At 52.2% G+C, this 21,131-nt stretch overlaps 1 protein-coding gene across 6 annotated transcripts in view; it reads right to left on the bottom strand.

Moving 5' to 3' along the window:
* Positions 1 to 4,018: 4,018 nt before the first annotated feature.
* DUS2 (dihydrouridine synthase 2) overlaps positions 4,019 to 21,131 on the bottom strand; it is a 41,274-nt gene continuing 24,161 nt past the window's right edge. For 4 of the 6 annotated variants that reach the window (XM_089903256.1, XM_089903255.1, XM_089903257.1 and 1 more), the window contains 10 exons: positions 18,768 to 18,815; positions 14,975 to 15,040; positions 14,727 to 14,797; positions 12,646 to 12,732; positions 11,143 to 11,311; positions 8,578 to 8,699; positions 7,151 to 7,300; positions 5,938 to 6,025; positions 4,799 to 4,872; positions 4,019 to 4,564 (listed from right to left, as the gene is read on the bottom strand). In XM_089903256.1, the coding sequence (XP_089759382.1) occupies positions 4,327 to 4,564; positions 4,799 to 4,872; positions 5,938 to 6,025; positions 7,151 to 7,300; positions 8,578 to 8,699; positions 11,143 to 11,311; positions 12,646 to 12,732; positions 14,727 to 14,797; positions 14,975 to 15,040; positions 18,768 to 18,815 (1,113 nt within the window). In that variant the 3' untranslated portion in view covers positions 4,019 to 4,326. Of the gene's footprint in view, positions 4,565 to 4,795; positions 4,873 to 4,972; positions 5,085 to 5,937; positions 6,026 to 7,150; positions 7,301 to 8,577; positions 8,700 to 11,142; positions 11,312 to 12,645; positions 12,733 to 14,726; positions 14,798 to 14,974; positions 15,041 to 18,767; positions 18,816 to 21,131 lie in introns of those variants that run through there. The other 2 variants (XR_016391014.1, XR_016391013.1) reach the window with 2 other exon arrangements.

Here is a 21,131-nt window from a genome sequence, read left to right as displayed (position 1 = left end):
TTGGATTGGTTCACCCCGAGGTCAGAAAACTTTTCCTGCCCTGTGCTCTGTACCCATACCTGTGCTGGACCTGGGGAGGCAGAGATAAATTAATCTCCCTTCAGGCATCAGGGAGAGGAGGCAAGCAAATCTATAATCACTGTGCAAAGAGATTAGGGCTGTGCCAAGAGCTCAGAGAAGGCTTATAATCTCCCAGGCTGCAGGCGTCCACAAGGCTAAGTAAGAATTGGAGAGATGGCAAGAAGTGAGAAAGATGGTTCCACACATAGAACAGATTTCCAAAGACTTGGAGACCAGAGAGTACACGCAGTGAACAGAAGCCAAAGGTAAAGCCAGATGAAGGGGCAGGATACTGCAAGCCACTGCAAGGTGTCTGGACTTTATCCTGAGTGCAGGAGGGAGCCACAAAAGGGTTTCCAGCAGGAGACTTCCATGTTCAGAATTCTGAATCTCTGGATTGGAGTGGGGGAGGGGAAGATTAGAGGCAGAAGGAGATAACAGTAGTCAAGGAGAGGGAGCAAATGGTATTAAGTGGGTGAAATAGCCTTCCAATAAGCAGTCCTGCCTTCAAAGGATATCCAACCTTGAGGGCCTAAGCGTGGAATTTAGAGCCCAAACTCCACACTAACTTTACAACTTTCGGCCCCAGGCAGATGGTTGGTCTGCCAATTGGTACTACATGTAACATGACCCTTAGTATAGTAAAAGGCCCCAGAAGCTTAGCCAGCTCACCTCTCCTCCTCATAAAACGATGCAGTTTTGGGATGTGTGCCCCCTACCACCACCCCCCCACAATACCTCTCAGGTTATCATCTGGATGGAGAAAATGGACCTTCATCTAACCCCTCTGCCCTCGACACATGACTTTACCTGAACCAGGGGCTCAGCCAGCCAGGCCAGGGGGGAAGGCAAGAGGGAGATCATGGGCCCGTCAGCCCCACCACTGGGAGGGGACCAGAGAAGCTATAGGTGGCTTGAAAATTTCACCCATTCATCAAATGCTTAGCGATGCATCTGTGTTCCCAGCTACCATGCACCTGGAGAACACTTAAAAGGGCTCATGTCTTGGGGAAGGTTTCTGCTCTGGAGGAAACTGAGAACCCTAACCTGGAGTGATGAGGGCTGAGGCAGGGGGTGGGCACCAACTGCAGGAAGAGTGTTGCCACCTTTGTAAGAAAGGCAGCAGTGGCTGGGAGCTCTGCAGGCTGTGACGAATCAATACACAGACATCAGTATACAAACTGTCTCCACCCCTTTTCCTTAGCCAGGTTCAGGACCTCCCCCATAAGCTCCTCGTCAGGTCAGCTCCAAAGCTCTCTTAGGTGGCAGGAGGCCATCTGACTCACCTCCAGCCTTCTGAGAGCCCTGTGAAACCAGGAGGCCCAGGGACCCAGTGCAACAGATAGAACCCCAGACTTGGCCAGGCTGGTGGACAAGGACAGTGTGGGTCCCCTCTCCCTCCTGTGTGCATGCCAGCCAGGCTCGAGACTGAGGAAAACCATCCCTTTCATCAGCTGCTACAGGCCTGGCCCTGAATTCTCATCGCTGAAGGCTCTCCTGTGGCCTCTTGAGCCATGGAATGGTACAGCTTAGCTCAGTCCAGCCCCCCTTGTTCCACATTAGGGCAAATAGGAGCCTTGGAGGAAAGTCAGAGTTTAGAAAAGTTCCTCCTCTCCATGGCACACATCCCCCCAACACAAGCTCTTGTTTGATTTTTCCTCTGTGCCTGCTCCCTACCCCCATGCCCAGGCTGGCCAGAGGGGACACAAGGAGTGCCCTTGAGCAGTTCTCAATCTGGGCAGAGGCGATATGACCAGCCAACTACAATCGAAGAAAGTTAGTTGCTGAAGTCAGCACATGGTGCTGAGAAGACAGGGTCAGCACTTTGTCCTCAAGCGCTAGGCTGAGGAGTTTGGACTTGATCCAGGGGGCAACTGAGAGCCATTGAGGAGTTCTGAGCAGGAGTGACACCTGGAAGGACTGAGTATGCAGGACTGCAGGGGCAAGAGATGACCCACCCATCTTTGCACCAAGTCCAGTCTGCTTGCTGTGGCCTTTGGAAGACCTGCCACCCTCTCCAGCCTTGTCCCTCCCTCTTGTGCTCATATCAAAACCATGTGTCCCCAAAATACGATGAGCTAGGAGGAAGTCCTCAATCAGGGTGGCTGGAATGGATGGATAAGTATGGTGGTTACCAGACCAGAGAGGGGTTTGGGCATCTAAGTGGCCTGAGTTTAAGGTGGGCATGATGAGAACAGTGGGTGGAGCTTTCAGACCTGACTGGGCCCTCCCAGTTGGTCCCAGCTCTTAGGCAGGTCTCTCTGAGACCAGGGCAGGCATCACTGAGGTGTGCTAAAGCGAGACCATTTGAGGGCCAACATATTCAACCAGGATTTTGCCAGACGTCCTCAGTCAAGGAACACACACTAGCCCCTCCCCACCTGCTCCCCTGTAACTAACCCTTTCCCCACTACTTTTCCTGGGCCTTCAAAGTCCCCACACTCTAAACTCTATCTTAGCGACTGACCTCTACCCCTGCCTTTCCTTCCCCATAGCCCAGAAATGAATGTGACCCCTCCAGAGAAGGGGCTTGCCCAGGGAAACCACACTGATGGGAGAAGAGGTCTGAGGACAGAGCCCAACCCCAACAGGGAAGTGGGTCTTAAGACTTGGTACCTGGCCCACACAGGGTCCTCCCACAAGTTCTGACTAGCTCAGGATGCCTGAGGGGTCCACTGGGGCCTCTCTGTCTGTCCTGTTCCAGTTGGGGTATGAGGAAAGGCAAAGGGGGCATTTTGACTGAAACAGTTTTTTGTAAGAAAAATCAAATAAATTGTGCCTAAAGTTTGATGGCTGAGACTGAACCAAGCCTCAGTCTCTCTCCTGGGTGGGGCTCCTTCTCTGGAAGCACTGGTCTGGGAAGTTAGTTAGGGCAGCCTCGGTATGGAGTGACCCCATTAGCTGCACAGTGCCGCTATCATAGGGCGAGACTATCCTCCAGCCAGCCTCGAGCAGGAAGAGAACACCTGATCCCACTTAGAGAAGGGCCCTTGGGCCCAGCAAGAACTAGAAGTGACTTGCCCAAGGTCAAAGAGTGATGGGCTCTGGGAGGCCACTGGTATTGGTATCCTTATCTGCAAACAGAAGAGCAAGTGTGGGTGCATGGAGGGGCTGCTCCGGGACTGAGACAGGGGCCTTACCTGCCCAACCCCTGATTCAGGTCATCAGGGCTGGGGGTACTGACTGGCACAGGGGCCTGACCCTGAGTAGATGGGAGAAACAAGGCCTTGGCCCAGAGGGGAATCCCCCCCTCCTCACAGAGCTTTGAAAAGGGGAGGAAAAGCAGCATGTTTACAGCTGAGGAAGCAGAGGCGGTGCTGGGCAGGGACCTTTGGTCAGAACGCCCCTCCCAGTAAGCGGGCGGTGGTGGGCGGGGGGGGGGGGGGGGAGGCCCCATAAGATGTGGTAGCTGTTTGTTTGCTTCTCACTGCCAGAAGGAAATTAAAGAGAATCTGCCACTTCCTTCCGGCCCGAACGGGATGGTGGGGGCGGAAGGGGGGGTGGGCAGTGGCATGGGCGGGCAATCACAAGGGCCCCAAATTGCTGCCATCAGCAGCCTCCAGTGTTCTCTGCTCAGAGCAGGCACCTCACAGGTCTGAGCTCTAGCTGGGGTCAGACCCAGCACCCCCCCTCACCTGAGCTGGTCCCTTACTAGCGCACCAGATACCCTAATCGTTCCCCCAGACTCCATATCACCTCTCATCAGGAAAGCCAACTGACGGCCAGTACCTCAGGTTTACCATCAGGAGAATGGGCTTCTTGGACTTTCCTGGATCAACTCAAGTCCAGTGAGCATTAAAGGTGATAACCAACCCACCACCTCCATCTAGACTCGTAAGGATGGGTAGGAGAAATGTTTTAGAAAGCCCCAGCTCTGCACAGAGGGTGGAAGCAGAATAATTATGCCAGGACATCTGTCCACGTGTAAAGGTGCCAGGCTGAAGCAACCAGCCATGGGTAAGGGTGAAGGGTGTCTTTATTGCACTGTACCAATGTCAGGTTGGGGAGGTGCCACCTGAAAAGCTCCTGTTTTCAAAGAAAATACTGAGGTCACTGGGAACTTGGCTCTGCTACTCAGACCCACCAAAGGAGATGGGCACTCTGGGGATCCCTTGGCCTGTGCTCCAGGCTGCTGGCCCAGGCCAGAACCTCATAATTCCTGTCAGCAGTGGCAGCAAATTGTCCAGTGGCACCTGGCTGATGCTCTGCACCATAGCCATCCTAGGGCCAGGCCCAGGGAGGGGCTGACCAGGGTAGGGACAGTAGTCACCAGCCTTCCAGGGGGCTCTCTTTACCACTTGCCAAGGCTAAAAAGGGCTTCTTGCACAGCTCCCCAGGCATGACTGGCTCCTGAGCTCTGGGGTCCCCAGTGTCTTGGTCAGGGGCCTCCCGCTTGCGCTTGTGCAAGGAGGGGCCCTCCTCACGCAGCCGACCCTCAGGGAGGCCCTGGCTCCGCAGACAGACGATGGCTGCAGCCTGCTCCGCCAGTTTCTTGGACTTGTCCCTAGGCAGACGAGGCATGGGGCAATAAGGCAGGGAGACAGGCAGACTGGTTACAGGACTAGAGTCTGGGAGGCCTGACTCTACACGCCCTTGGCAGAGATTCTGACAAAACTAGGGAAGGGGTCATCACCCAGAGATGCCACTGCCCAGGTACACCATCCCCCTAACCCTCCCAGGCCAATGCGAGGATCAGGCCCTGTTGACAAGCCTCATGCCCACTGATAAGGAAACTCACCACAAGGTGGACTGGTACTTTTGTTCAGCAACAGTGACAACAGAACAGAAGAGGCGATCCAGGGGCCGTTGAACCTGGTACAGAGAGTGCAAAGGAAACAGGGATGGCTGCATGAGAGCAAGACGGCCAAGCCCTGGAGGGAAGTACTTCCCACCTAAATCAAATGAAGGCTACCTGTATCACATGCTCCTCCCCAGCAGAAGTGCCAGGTGCATCTTCCAGGGAAGAAACGTAGATACACAAACAGTCAGTGACATCCCAGTGTGTCAGGAGTTCTGTCATGGACCTAAGCAAAGGTCCGTCAGAGCCCTTAGCTGCATGTGACTATGGAGCTTCCTCCTACTGACATCTGGGTGGGCCAGGTCCCCCAAAATGAGAAGGAGTTCACCAGATGGCAAAGCGGTGAGAGGGGACAAGGACTGGGGCAAAGAAGGTACACCTGGCAGAGCGACCAGGTGATGTGGCGGACAGAGAGCTGAGTGGATGTGACCTGAAGCAGAAAGATACATGGGGGTCTCGTGCTCTGGGCTGAGGTAGTAGGGCTTGATCCCAAAGGTGCTGAGGAGCTGATGAGGACGTGAGCAAGGGGGACAGAAGCAAATTCGTTTTGGAAAAGTCACTCTGGCAGAAGGGAACCCAAGGCCCAGAAGATACAAGCTTGGAGGTCAGAAGGCCAGTCCAAAAGAGACTAGGCAACCTAAACAGGCCATGGGGACCAAAGAAAGTGAAGCAAGACCGTCTCAAAGTTTCCCCTGAGGGGCCCCAGACATGGGGCCCAATTCTGTGCCCCATCGGCTGAGGCCTGGTCCAAAAACATGTCAGTCTAACTTTTAGGTTTGAGCGTCCTTCCTAAGCCAATTGGCCCTCTCCAGAGAAGTCTCTCCTGCCTAAGCAATGCCACTGGAAGGGACTGGCTGAAGTAGCCTCTTAGGCCTCTAGTTCAGTTTTATGAAAGTGGCCAGAACTAGACAACAGGTCCACTGTCAAAGGGAAGGAGCTAGAAGGCAAAGAAGGCAAAGCCAGGCTCCAGCCAAGCAGTCTGGAGTGCACGTACGAGCTGTGGGTGGACTGGGGGTGGCGGCACTAGCTGTGGGAGTGCTGTGGGCTGGATGCAGGGCAGGCCACAGGCAGGAACTCACCGTTTCATACACAGGCTGTGCCAACTTCTCCCTCCGGCACCACTCCAGCAGGCACATCTTGGGGGTGATCTGGGGTGAGTATGCTCTCCTAAGGAAGGAGGGAAAGGTGTCAGGGCCCACCTACCATGAGAACTCCATTCCTCAGCAGGGGCCCTACTCAGTTCCTGGTAGGAGCTACAGGAATGAGACAGCAAACTCCTGCCTTAGGACTCCTGCACCTATTCCCTTGAGCTCCCATTTCTGTCCCACCAGTGGCTTGGGGCCTCAATTCTACCTAAAGGGAAGATGGGCTTCAGTTGTTTGGGGAATTGGAATGGGAAGTGAACTCCAGCACTCTGAGCTCCAGCCTGGAAAACAGCCTTCAACAGCCAAGAAGGAAGGTACAATTTGCCTCTCAAGACAACATCAGGAGGGAGTGGGTGGGAGTGGGGACACAGGTGGCCATACAGTGGTCTCAGGATCTAGCTCAGGGCCCACCCTGATTATGTCCACCAAGTGTCAGGGTGATCCGCTGCTGCCTTGGGCACAGTGGACTCCAGTTTCAGAGTCAGGCCATGTTCTAGCTTCCCACCAGGAGCTCTCCCTGAATATGACTGCCCAACAGCTGTGCCTATATCCCTCCTCCCAAGACTCTGCCAGACAAGACTGACTCCTGCTCTGCGCCTGGGGACCCCAGAAAGGTTCAGATTCCAGATCGCAGAGACAAGGATGAGGGCCCCATTCAAAGCTGAGTCACAGTCTGAGGCAATAACTGGCCTGAGGCTATTTCTGCCTAGAGAGGGCACCACGGGGCTAGCGAGGGGCAGTGAGGGTAGGCTGCTTAGGCAGGTGAGGGTTCAGGTCCTGCTGGTATTCTGGAGCTCCCTTCAGGCAGCTAATTCCTGAGGGCCAAGGAGAAAACACAGACTTTGAGGAACAGAGGGGACAAGTCTCCCCAGCCTGAGTTGTGGGAAGGGGTGGGTCAGGAAAAAGGTATAGTTTAGTCACCCTTGGGAAAGCATGCGCAACCCTGACAGCACTGCCTGGGCTTTCAGCGACTGTCTTCTCCAAAGTGCCTTCTTTGGGTTGCTGAAAACTGAGAACAAGCATCCAAACCAAGGAGATGTGTGGTCCCTAAGCTTGGCAATAACCATGGACGGCAGCCAGCTTGCTGGCCCAGTCAGACCTGAGGACACTGGCCCTGGCCCAAGCTGAGGCCGAGCTGGAGACCTACCGGTCAAACTTGACAGCCATCTTAATGATACCAGAGGTATCTTCAGCTGGCTCCTCCACCTCCTCTGGGCTCCTGGCCAAGAGTTTGGCCCGCCGGGCATCCAGCTCTCGTGTGGTCTCCTCATAGAAGGCACCAAGGCCAAAGGCCTCACTATGAAGGGACAAGCAGAGTAGGGGAAGCCCCTTAGTGGAGCCAGCATTCAGGAAACTACTGCAGGAGCCCAGGGCCCCACCACTGAGAAATGCCCCCCACATATACCCAAACACCACCAGGGCCTAGCCATCAGAAGGTGCTTTCTACACACCCCTGTGATCAGCCTGAACTGACAGATGGAGAATGAATGCAGGTCCCTGAGCGTGAGCACTGGAGGGCAGGCTGGGCTGGGTGGAGTAGATTCCAAAGGCCACCTGCAGCCTCTCTTCTGAGGAGGAACACACAGGCAGGTGTCCCTAGCCAGCAGTGAGTGAGTTGAGCTATACTGACCAAGCGCTGGGGGTATGCACAGCCTTGTCCTCATGCAGGCCCGTGGGAGGAAGACACGGAGGTCTGACCACTGACTGGTTCCCCACTTCCCGCCCTGACCACACACAGGCCAAGCCTAAACTGAGGTACCAGCCAGAGCTACAAAGTGATACTCTTGAGAGTTATCCTCTTGAGTTCACAAGATACTTGGGTCGAGCCGGTTAAGCTACATGGGCTAGGGACAGAATGAATACCACAAGCCCAGGGTGAGGAGGAAGGTTCTGGCAAGGCTCTTCCCTCTAGGAAGCATCTTAAGGGCTGGAGGACATTCATGAAGATGGCTGCCTGAGGGCAAGCCTAGTCCAGAAAGGCTTCTCTGGAGGAAGGAGAGTATAGACAGCTAATGTGCGGGGGAGACAGCATTCAGGCAGGAGACCCTGTACAAGCACAGGCAGACAGGGAGCTGTGGGAACAGGCACTAGACCAGGTTGTGAGGGGCCCCAAATGTCAACCACCTGAGCTGTAGCTCTACCAGATCTAGAGGATCAAGCGGTGGCCTCTCAGACTGCAAAGTGATGGGGTGTGGGTGCCGGCTCAGGCCAGGGGCTCCATTCTACAACCCCAACTCTCCTAACCATTGGATCTTGGTGGCCTGGCATGTGACAGATCTGTTACCAGGAAAGCCCCTTCCTCCCCAGGGATTCCCAAGCCCAGCCCTCACCTTCCTCCATCCTACTAGTGCGCTAGTTCCCGAAATTCTGCTCCTGAGATCAGTCCAGGGATGGAAAGTTCTAAAGATTTGAAAGTACCCCCTTCTGTGAGGCAAAGCTGTACCACCTCCCCACTCCAGCACATCCACCTCCAGAAGCTGTGTCCTGGGTCCCCTGGTAGAGTCAGCTTAGGGCTCAGAGTCAAGTCTGGGTAATGTCTGCAAGGACAGATGAACAGCCCATTGCCCCTCTCACCAAATTTCCTGGGAAGACTGGGCGGCATGGAGCAACCTCCCCTGGGGCGACTCCAGCTGTTCTCGTAGCATCTGGCACAAGCAGTACTTGGTGTTGGTGTAGTGGTTGTCATACTGCACAGCCTGAGAGAAGAACTGCCATGAGCCCCCCTGCTGCCCAGGCAGGCTCTGAGGCCTGAGCTCCGCTCTGATGGCAGGAAAAGGGGCTCCAAGGGGGCATCAGAGGGGCCTGCAGCCGAGGCAGTGTGACCCCATAAAAGAGCCCTCTCCATCTTGGCCATCTACTCCTCTAGTTAGTGGCACAATGCTTGAGGGTCACAACTGAGACCCACAGTCAGGAGCACACTCCACTGGACAGCCTAAGGTCCACATGCGCCTGGAGTTCCTCCTGCATCGGCTACCACAGAGGACCTGTTGCCGAGCATCTTCCAAGGCAGGGAGTGGGGAACAGCCAAGTTCTGGTGTGGCAGGACCAGCCCCGGGACAGGGGTGAGATTCTTCTACTCCTTATAACCATGGTGAGTGCCTGCCTCGCCCACATCTTAAACAGCCTGTCTCCAATTTCTCCCAACATGGGAAAAGCCCAGCACCATTGACCAAGCATGTTTGCACGTGTTACTTGTCACTTCATTGAGCTAAACAAGTAGTTACCACTACTCAGACTGGGAAATGCAGGCTCAGGGAGGCCAGACAACTGCCCAGGGATACCCAGTGGAAGTTGGCCTGGCTGGGGCAGGCAGGAGAGCAGTGGGTAAAGGGTGCCTCAGCCCCCCAGAATCCTCTCCCTGTCTCGCCCCCTATCAAATCTTCTAATACCTCCAGCAAGGCCTATGTCTTCAGTGCCTTGGAGGTGCGACCACATGTTCAGGACAAAGAAGGGATACGTGGGTAAGCCACGGCCAGCAGCAAGGCCTTGATTCAGCTTGTTTGGGACAGAAGGCACCTGGCTGGACCAGAAGCAGCCCTGCCTATGCTTGAAAGCCGCTCCCTTTCTCTGGCCCAACACACCCCCTTGAGGAGTTGCCAAGGGACAGGCTGAGAAGGAAGGATAACATCACCTTTCAGCCAGTGAGCAAGCTTGGCACTACTGAACGTGCCTTCCCTGCCACAGACCTGCCAACCGGCCGACCTAGACTGAGCTAAGCCCCCCTTGCCTCTGGTTGACCCAGGCCATTGGAGAGCCAACCTGCCCAACAGGACACCCAGAACCAAGAGGATGAAGGCTGCAGCATCAAGCAGAAGAGGCTCTAGAACAGAGGCTTCCCAGCTCTGGGCACAGGCCTCAGGGCCTCCAACCACCCCCAGCTTGCACAGCCCTGGGGACACCCACATGTCATGGCAGCCACAACTGCCCATGGCAGCCTGAGGATCTGAGAAGCTCCTGACCCCCCAGGTGGGTAGGAGCTCCAGGACTGAAGAGGAGGGTGGAAGTCTGCTCAGGGTGAGGGCTGCACTCTCTGCTCAGGCCCAACTCACTGAGGAATTCGAGGACCACTCACTATCTTTGCCGACAGACATGCACAGCTGGTCAGAGTCTCACAGGGTGCCAGGGCAGTGCCAAGGAAATAGTGCAGGTGTCAAAAAACTCCTTTACAGGGAAATGCCCGGGCACTACCATCAAACCCCGGGTGAGAAGAAAAAGCTATTACCTGAGGAGAGGGTCAAAGTTAGGCTATTTCCTAAGTCAGAGGCTAAAGCATTCTGGGAATTAGCAAGAGAAGACTTTTAGAAGTGACTATGACTGACGACCAGTAGACACGTCTTTACGGAGAGAATCTGTCCTCACAACAGCTACAGTGGCTCCTCCTGGCTGTGGCTCCTCTGGTGCCAACCCACTGGCATGAGTGACACAGACACCACTGTCATTGTGCATGCGTGTGTATGTGTAGGGGGGCAGGGGGTGACAGAGACTAAGAGAAAGATATCATGTGTTTGGGGTCCCAACAGCATCCTGGATCCAGAAGCCCTTGCTATGATCCTCACACCTTGAAAGCTTTAGAAGGGGGCAATGGTAGGGCCATGCCTCCCCAGCACCCTGCTCTTCACATTGCAGCCAGGGAAACCCAATGCTACGCTACACTAAAAAGAAAAGGAGAGGGACTTCCTTGGTGGCACAGTGGTTAAGAATCTGCCTGCCAATGCAGGGGACACGGGTTCAAGCCCTGGTCTGGGAAGATCCCACATGCCACGGAGCAACTAAGCCCGTGCGCCACAACTACTGAGCCTGCGCTCTAGAGACTGCAAGCCACAACTACTGAGTCCGTGAGCCACAACTACTAAAGCCCGCGCACCTAGAGCCCACGCTCTGCAACAAGAGAAGCCACCGCAATGAGAAGACCACGCACCGCAACGAAGAGTAGCCCCCGCTCGCCGCAACTAGAGAAAGCCCGCACACAGCAACGAAGACCCAACGCAGCCAAAAATAAATAAATAAATAAATAATAAATTTTTTAAAAAAGAAAAGAAAAGGAGAGCTGCTGGGGGCTGGGGGCTCACCCAAAGCACTTTCTGCAGGAATGTGGCAGACAGTGAGAAATGATTGTTTTGAAAAAGTGCATAGACATACGTATCTGATGTACTTCTGCATGACCTCCTCCAAGGGTCGTGGACCCTCCTTGAGGAAGATGGATGGGTTCCACATGGCCGCTCGGGCCACCATCACTGAAGAGGCTGCCGTGGCTTGTCGAAAGTCCTCTATATCCAAATATCCTTGGATGTGGTCGTGAGATCCTCCACTGAAAAGCAACAGTGGGGTGAGCGGTATCCCCATCCTTGTACAAGCAATTTCAGAAAAAGGCAACTCCTAAATCTGCCATTTATTCAGTGTGTGGCTTTGGCCAAGTCCTTCAGCTACGAGAGCTTCGGGACACTGGAGATTATAACACACACCCCACTGTGGGGTCAGGAGCACCAAGTGAGATAACAAAATAAAGCAGTCCAAACCGTGCCTGGCACTTAAGAGGTACTCCGGAGCGTTTACCTTCCTTCCCCCTCATCCCGAACAGTGGCTAAAGCCGGCCCACATCCGAAGGGCGGGGTCTGTACGTGGATACAGGGATCACAGGAAAACCCCCAGGCTGGGGCACCTATATGCCCACTGACGGCTGGGTCAAAACCCTAGAGAGGGAACAGACGCAGTGGTGGTCATGAGAGGAAGGAAGGAGGCCCGGTTTGGTTGCAATTTCCCTTTCAGCCACCCTGCAGCCCCTTGGAAACTGCTCTTTGTCTGTTCCATTAGGAGCCGGGCAGCAGCCTCAGCCCAGAGACAGCACTGTGTGTGAGAATGCGGGTGGGGGAACCCCTCTCAGGTGGCAACAGCAGCAACAGGGTCCAGGGTCTTGAGCAGCCCTACCCTCTCTCCAAGACACCCCTAACACCCCTTGGCCTGGGGACCACCCCACCCTTAGCTCCCCCGTCCCTCCCTCCAGTCAGGCATGCCTTTTGTCAGGGCTTTAGGGCTTCAGAACTTCTCTGTTCCCAACCTGCCATCAGACAGGTACAGGGTTGAGCTGGACTCCCGACTGGCCCACACAGGCCAGCTCCCCAGTGGCAACAGGACACTGCTGTCTTACTGCTAAGCCTTTGGGCTGGTCATCGGTACCTCACACCTGCCAGTCTAGGTTCTGGTCCTGTCACTGTCCAGGATGCTCATCTGGACTTTAGTCTGTGACCTGCCTCATGCTCCTGAGCCATGGCTCTCTGTGCTCTGCCTTGAGACGCCTCACCCTACACCCTACACACCTAACTCTGGGTGTGATGTCACCTTCCCCTGGGCCTGTTTCAGCAGCCACTCTCTTGCTCTCCCTAAACACTCCCACCTCAACCCGTGCATCGGAATGTCCTGGGCCCCTGTCTACTGCATACCTACATCGGCCACTCACCAGAGGCCAAGGGACACAATGGGCCCTTCTCAGCCTCACTGCCAAGTTCATTTTTGTCACACCCTTTTTTTCTTTTCTCTTACAGTCATTTTTTGATGCTATCGCATTCCATTTTCTATTTGTCAGTTCAAATGCCTTCCAAGTGAAGTGAGGCATAAAAAAATAAACGAGGAAGAAGGGAGGCTTACTTGGCTATGACAGGAATGGAGAGGGTTTCGGCGACTGCTTTGATGGCTTCACAGCTGACAGGGTGCTGAGGTCGCTCCTCCCGCTTCCTTGGAGATAAAGAGATGGGGCTGGGGACTGAGTGCCAAAGGTCACGTCACACTTAGCACCGGGTTATGTCAGCCAAATCCTACTGTCCTCCTTGCTGAACCTCAGGAAGGCCATGTGGCCAGCAGGGACAGGGCTCTGGGCTACAGGGGACGGCTCTCCCTGACCTCTGTTGTGCCGGGCAGCAGCAGCACAGGTCCATGCTGAGAAGGCAAGTCCAGCTCTCAAAGGTCTGCAGGTGAGGCATGGCTGCAGGAAGCCGATGTGGGTGGTCACACTGCCACTCCCCAGCTTCCCCTCATTTCTGCCAGAGATGAGGGACGGTGCCTTAAGAATGCTACCCCTACTGTCCCAGTCTTGCCCTCCCAGAGGGACTGGGAACAGCTGCCGCCACTCAGACTGGCCACTCCCACACAGCTGCGTGTGCTGAGGCGAAGTTGGGCAGCTGATCCTGGGGAGAGGCACCTGGCACAGGGTAGGCCCAGCAACCAGAGTAGGCCACAGACCATGGCTGTCACAAAGAGCCACAGGGGAGGCAAGACCACAACCCAGGGCCCCTGCATCCAAGGTCAACTGCAAGAAGCTCTTGTGTATGAGTGAGTGAGTCTTAGGGATGCTAAGGTAAGCCCTAACTTGAGCTGTGCACAGGGACAAGCCAGAGAGGTGGTCGACCAGAAAGCCCTTGCCCAGGTCCTATCTGCATGTGTCCCTCTGCTATACTCTTCAACAAAATTGTCAGGGGCCACAGGGCCTTACAAAGCCCTATCAACCCAGCCTCCACCTCCACCTCCCTGCTCCCCCAGCAGCCCAATTCTAGCCCATCTTTAACAACTTTGATGGCCAGAAAGTCCCTCTTTAAACTCACCCAAATCTGTCTTCCTAGTGTTTCCAACTACTGGGAAAAAGGAATAGCTTTATTTATTCAGAAAACACTCTATGCCAGGCACTGTGCCAAGGCTGTATATTCACAATCTCATAAAAGCCTCGTGACAACCCTATCAAGCAGAAATTATCTTAATTTCCAAATGAGGACTGTGGTGCTCAGAGAGGTTAAATGACTTGTCCAAGGATACACAGCCAACAAGCAGCAGACCTGGGATTTGAACCCAGACCTGGGATTTGAAACCAGGCAGTCTGAGCCCAGAGCCTGCTGCCTCCAGGAGGGGCCTGTGTGTACGCGTGTGTGGCCTTTCACCATCCCCTGCTGGCTTCAACACGCACAGCTCTGCTTTTCTGTTTTTATGTGTTGGAGTTCTGGGTTCCCTTCTCTGAAAATGCTGTAATAGATACAACCAGCAAAAAATGCACTGTTCCTACAAGACCCCTGAACTCAAAAGGAACACCACTCAAAAGAGAGGTCATCCTGGCCAAAGTTTGCTGACCTGGGATTCTGTACAAAAGTACATCCTGGACACGGGGAGCGAGTTCGACTGGGAAACCAAGGGTAGCCTTCAGCAATACCTCAGCTCTCAGTAGACAGCAGATTCAAGGACTGTTTAAAGTGGTCACTGTAACAGTTGGCAGTCCAACAAGGGCAGACAAAAGAGGCAGTGCCTTTAAAAGAACAGCAATCTGCCTGGGGTCATTCAAGGGAGGAGCTATTGCTGACTGTAGTGTAAAGAAAATGAGATTCAGAGTCAGAGTTCTAATTCCACCACTTCCTGGCTACGTGATATAATTTTGAGCAAATCACTCATTCTCTACCATTTACACGTCTTGAGGGTAGGGGTGTTTCTCCTTCCCATTGGTCCCTCTGTATCTCTAAAGCTCGGTGTAGTGCCTACCACCAGTAGATGCTCAATGAATGAAACAAAGAAAAATGCAACCCCCATAAAGAGTTTGACTGCCCTCTGAACTTAGGGGATATCAATGAGCTATGCAGAGCTAGGCTGTGTATGTAGAAGAGAAGCTGGTAGTCACCTGGGGTCTGGTGAAGAATCATTAAGATGGCTAGGGTCCTCCTTGCAAGTCAGTCACTAGTAAGGCAACCACTCACCTCCCATGAACCGCGATGGCTGCAATGCCGGTCCTCTCTATCCGCTTAACAAGGCTCAGGGTATCTTCCAGCTGAGGGACAGGACCACACAGGGTGTTTACTGAAGCCACAGAGGGAGCAGCTGCCAGCTCCTAAAGTGGGCTCAGCTCTACCCCCTCCTCCAAACATAACTCAGCCCCACAAGAATCATTCACACCCTCAAATCAGCATCCCCAGAGAAAATGGACCTTCAGATGTAAGATCTTTACCGATGGCAGGATGCGAATCTTGCAGGTCACAGGTCTCTGTGTCCCTTTAACAAGAGTGCTGAGGATCTGCAGTGGGAAGAATACAAGAGCATCTGCCTCTTCTGGAACAAACACCACAACTGCTTGTACTAATGAATTCTGCTCCATACCTGTGCGGCCCAGTGGCATGGACATGTTTATGTCCATGTATGTGTCCATGTGACTGCGTCTGTTGCACGCATATACATGGAAGCTCCATGAGGGAAGGAGTTCACCTTTTTCTCTGCTAGAGCCGCAGCACCAGCAGCCCCTTGCCTGGTATATAGCAGTATACATATATTTGGTAAATGAACGAATGAGTGAATGAATGCATGACTGGATCTGCATGAATGCTTGTACAGAACACAGTGATCCTTTGCCAGGGCAAACATCAGAATCACCTGGAGAGCCTAAGAAATACAGAATCTTAGATTCCACCTCATCTTTCCTGAATGAGTCTCTAGGGACAGGGCTTAGGAATATGTGATTTCAAAAGACTCTGCCCAACACATTCCCTCCACAAAATGATTCTGAGGCCTAACCCTGGTTGAGAACACATGGCTCACAGCTCCGTTCCTGATTGAAGGCATGTTTCCTGAGTGTTGTTCCAGGATCTGCCAAGTGAGTGAGCAGGAAAGTTTGAGCAGGTCCTGGCCCTGTCCTCAGGTACCCCCTCTCTTTAGGGGAGTCAGATATACAGGAATGAAACTGGCAAAGGAAAAGACAACATAGTCAACATATTTTAAAGTGTTTATTTTGCACAGTAATTGCAAAGGACTCCAAATAAAGATCAAGAAAGTCACACAGGAAAGTGTCAGGGAAGTAGCAAGTCCAGACAAAGAGTCAGACATCAAGAAAGGTGTAGATGACACTGCATGTCTGTGACCTTGCTATCTTTATCTTCTTCCCTCATCAAAAATTTTGGGCGAGGCAAGCTAGGGGGAAGGTGATGCCAAGAGCCCTCTTCCAAGAAACTGGATCCCTGTCCAGCAGAGCAGAGGGGACATCCAGGCAGCAGCTGCCAGCCTGGTTCTAGACAGGTGGGGGCAGCAGAGAGCCGGGTCACAAGAACCAGTGAAGGAGGCCTTTCTCTCAGGGACAGGCTAAGGCAGGCCCCTCCAGGAGACATTAGACCAAGAGCCTGGACTGATAGGACAGATCATGGGCAAGACAGGGCCTGCTGGCCCAGGCACAACTGCCAGAGGCTGACAGGAAAGAACAGTCCCCAGGTGCTGCCGCAGGAGGCTGACTGGGCCTGAGGTCCCAGGGTGACTCTGGCAGGGCTTAAAGGGGCACCTACCCTTTAAGGGAGGAAGAGGGACTGCCAGATCCATCAAGATACACAATAAAATTTCTCACTCTAGTCCTGTCCTTCAAGCTGACAATAAAATCTCTGGAGGGTTCCTTTGCAAGTGCTGACTCAGAATCCTCTGATGTCTGGTGATTTAAGCAACATCAGCTGCTTTGACCCAGTTCTCTGTTTTGCAGAGCTTCCTCTTGGTGTATTTTATCCAAGCAACTCTAAGCACCTTCTTCAGTTCATTTTCTGTTCATTTCACGTGCATGTTCAGGACCAGGAAGGAAATTAGTAACGAAAAGTCCTAGCCCTTTGCAAGAGTCACACTGAGAGGAAAGGGCAAATAGAGTCTGTCTTTTGGTCAGACTCTAGCAGAACCTCTCCTGGACCCAACTCTCCCAGATCCAAGCCACACCCCATGTCTCTGTGGCGTGAAAAGTCTGTGGGGGAAAAGGACCTGAGACGGGCCCGTATCTGGGCACATCTACCCACGGGCAGGCACATCTCCCCAGATCCACTGGTTGACTCAGGAAAAGCAGACTTTGGCTCCCCTGGTTGTTGGGGAGGGGGCAGGGAGGAGGACAGGAAAGCACAGGCCTGGGAATCAGTGAGAACTGAGCTCAAGTCCTGGCCCTGCTGATTGTTAGCCATGGCCCAAGTGCAGTGCACACAAGGGGATGCCCTGAGCAGCCGGGGGCCCAGGGAATGTGGGGCAGGGGTCAGAGAGAGGCTATTACTGATATAGAGTCTTAAACTGAGGTTCTTAATCCAGGGAGGGTACACCAGAGTCACCTGGGAAGCTTTTTCAAAAGACTGATACCCTCTCCCTGCCTCTGTCTACCCCAAGAATATGCAGAATTCTCAACAGATAGCATCCTTTTTAAAAAATTATTGTGGTAAAACATATATAACATACAATTGTCTGTCTTAACCATTTCTAAGTGTATAATTTAGTGGCATTAGCTCAAGATGTCATACAACCATCACCACTATCTATTTCCAAAAACTTTCATCGCCCCCAAACAAGCAGTCTTATTTTGAAAAAATCTCTAAGGTGGTCCTGAGATGTTCCCACAGATGGAACCATGGACCTAAAACACCAAGCCTGGAAGGACCTACAAAGCTCTCATCCAGCTCACCCAGTTTGCCAGCAGAATTTGAGCCTGAATCTAATCCATCCCACTCTTCCTGAGTCTCATTTGGCTTTACTGTAGAAGCCTGCATCCTCTCTTTCACAAGGCAAACCCTGTCCACTAGCCCGACCTGGCTCAACCGACCACCCTGCCAACCAGAGAATTAACGAAATGAACTGAGCTTCTGAGGGGTAGTGTTAACTCTGCTGCCTCATGTGTGAAATGTGCCCAAAGAAGGGCAGTAGCGAGGACAGAGCCAACAGCATGGGTGGGAGAAGCCAGGACGCCAGAGGATAACAGAAATGCCTGTATGTATGTGCTGTGAAGCAAACCACCCGCTACTGAGGCCCCTTCCCTAAGTGTGGAATGCACAGTAGTCCACGTCCACTCCAGCCTGCATACAGGTGTCTGACTGGAGGTCATTACCTGTGCCTGTCCACACACGGGAAAAATGAGGAGGCACCTAGCCCATAAACACACGAATTTTCCTAGATCCCAGACACAGTAGGGCTGGAAGAATAACACGGTTGAGCTGCTGACACAGCAGTGGCAGCTCTTAATGGTGGTGCCTTATCCCAAGTTGCTCTAGCCTATGGGAGGCACTAGGAGGCTTAAAGCCCAGAGGTGGAAGTGGGGATGGAGAATGAAAAGGAAATCAAAGGAGCTAAGGGGAGCAGCAAGGAGAAAGCTGGTGAACTGTGAGAGGAAAGTAAAAGGTGCATGTGGTATGGCAGAAGATGTCACTCCCACATGTACTGGCAGCTCACAACACTGGTGGCAAACATCAACCTGACCCTAAGGCCTCATAAACCTGGCCACCAGAATCACCAAGGGAAGGAGATCAGAAGAGACTAACTTCAGCTTACCTTGTATGGCCCTGGCCTGGCCTGCTCTCATACTGATGGTGGACTCCATCAGTGTACAAGGCACCCACTGATGCTCTCATCAAGCCCCCAGGGAGAGGCCAATCCCTTACCTGACACACACAGCCACTGAGCCTGCCCACCACCCACAGGTAGCCTGGCATATGCTCTCATGATCTTCTCAGAAGGGAGAGAGGCAATACAGAAGCGGCTCTAAATGAGTCCCTCAGGACCCCTGGCTCTCTACCGACATGTCCCTAGCCCTGGGCTTTTAAGGAACTCCAAGGCTACTGCAGGCTGGCTCAGGGGTTTCTGAACCTGGCTATATGTCAAAGTCACTGGAAAGCCTTTGAAAAAATTTCCAGACCCCGGGTGGAGTGACTGATTCTCTAAATCTGGGGGAAGGGTAGGGGAGGTGTTCCAGGCAACTCTAGTTCATAGGCATGTTTAAGGACCTCTGCTTTCACTCATGCAGGACTTACCTTCTCAATCTTGTCAGGATCTGATAGCAGGGCAGCTCCCATTCCTCCCTAAGGAAAAGCACACAGAGGGGCTCTTACAGCTGGAGGAGGGTGGCTCCTCCCTGTGGTATGGCAACCTGGCAGTACCCCAGCACTTGCCTCCAAGGAACCAAGGTCCACTGGCAATCGCCTGTGCCCACAACATCAGGGATCAGTTTGATGAATTCTAAGAGCCAGCACTCTGATCCCCTTAGCAAGACCCACAGATCTATCTAGAAGTGGGTTCTAAAAAATCATTTTTCAGGACTGCCCATTTCCTACCCAGGGTCTCAGTGCCTTAATAAACTAAACCCCACCAACTGCCAAGCCCTTAAAAAAACAATGGGTCATTCTTCCTTTGAAATGAGATCAAATGCAACTTCTTCCTATCCTACCGTCACTTGCTTGGATACCACCTCCGCCAGCAAAGCCACTCAGAGGCACACAACCTCCAAACCTTGTCCAGGCCCTGATCCCCTGCCAGCAACAATGGCCGGCCCAGTCCTGAGCACCCAGACCAATGTCAAACTCTAACAAAAGCCCTAGCTAATGGAATCAACAAACCCTGGAGTCACTTAAATCTCAGCATTAACACCAGGGGCTGTCTCTTAACGGTGTGATTACTGGTGATTTTATTGTTCTTTTTTGTACTTTTCTATATTATCCAAGTCCTGGGCAATGGTATGAATTACTTTAATAAGTGGAGCAGGGGAGAATGTTAAAAATCATTAAGAGTGAGGTGAAGGGGAGAAAAAGAAATCCAATAAATATATGCTGTCAAGTATATAGACTATGTACTAATGAATGCTCAAGGAATGTGCTCAGAAGGTTTAAATTCAGTTATTACAGTTTAATTTCATGTTTAAGAACTACACATTAGAACCAGAGAGAACCAGCGCGGACTGAGCCTGCATTTCAGAGGAGAGCTAAAAGAACAGAGCTACTAGCCCTGGGCTACCTCCAGATATAAACCTTACAGGCCTTCAGGAAGCCCTGGACACTCACCCTGACTCCATCTGTTCTTCACCTAACACATGATTCAGCCCTTCCTTGTTGAATCACAGGATCTAAAATCCAGTCTCACTGCCCCTTTGACAACAATGGCTTTTCCAATTGGTATTTCCTTCCTTCCTCGCTTTCTATTTAACTTCTTAACTTGCTTTTTAGAATAGGCAACATATTAAAAATCTTAAAGGCTCAAAAGGATAAAGAGTAAGAACTCTCCCTCCTTAGAAGGAGGGGAAACTATTCAATTAATTTTTTTAATATGACTTCGGTTTTTGAACCATGAGAAGAGAGCAGATATTCAGCTGGCATGTACTGGTACGGCACACTGGGAGGTATCTCTTCTGACTGGCTGCCAGTCTTTCCTCCCTCTACCCCCACCACTCACCCTGCCTCCCACTCCCAGTCCAATCATTTGCCAGCCAAATCCTATCAAAGTCTGCTCCAATTTGGCTTCTCTTGTCTCCATCCCTGGTCTCTCCTGTGGACCCAAAACACTCATCTCCGACATCTGTATCCTGACCTCTGGCCTCTTTCCACTTGAATACACTAGACACATGGCTTTCAGATTAGTATTTCTATTTATAGAATATATTTGGAAAGACACACAAGCAACTAGTAACATTGGTTTCCCCTGGGGGAAGAAACTAAGTTTCTGATCACAAGCCTTCTCTGTTTGAAAAAGATCAGAGGCATTTAAAATCAAAGTTCAGCTAATCTGGTCCCAACCAAGATTTCAATCCTGTGTTCCTCTGCTTCCTCTTCACTACCCACTTCCCAACCCTCTGGTCAAATCAAGGTTCCCTGCCTCTACTTCACATTGGCCTCTGGGTCCCTGCTTGTGCCACTTCCTCTGCCTGCAGAGTCCCAAACCTCCTCATCAAGGACTACATTTCCCCACAGGATCCTGAGTTTAAGGGCTGCCCTTCTGCTGCTTTCTCTGAGCTCATAGCAGTCCTGTCTGGTCTCTTCTGATATGACAGTGGGGACACATGTATTGCATCCTCTATTTTTATTCATGAAAAAACAAAGCCCGGTTCACATTATTCTTTCTTTTAACATTTACATCATTTGTTTTATTACTCGGGCACAAGTGCTGTGTGTGTGTGTGTGTGTGTGTGTGTATTTATTTATGTATATATGTATATGTTTGTGTGCACATTTAAAATTTTTCCTGAACCATTTGAGGGTAATTACATATATCATAGCCCTTGACCCCTAAATATTTCAGTGTGTATTTTCTAAGAATATGGATATTCTTACATAACCACAGAAGTTATCAACTTCATATATTTTCACTGATACAGTATTTTTAGCTAAGCTACAATGGTCTATATTCCA

The sequence above is a fragment of the Delphinapterus leucas genome, chromosome 20 (genome assembly GCF_059928025.1).
Source record: "Delphinapterus leucas isolate spDelLeu-1000000601 "Yukka" chromosome 20, BTC_Dleu_Yukka2, whole genome shotgun sequence".
NCBI classification, from domain to species: domain Eukaryota; kingdom Metazoa; phylum Chordata; class Mammalia; order Artiodactyla; family Monodontidae; genus Delphinapterus; species Delphinapterus leucas.
Note: the sequence above shows the minus strand (reverse complement) of the source record. Positions and strands in the feature narration are given on the sequence as shown.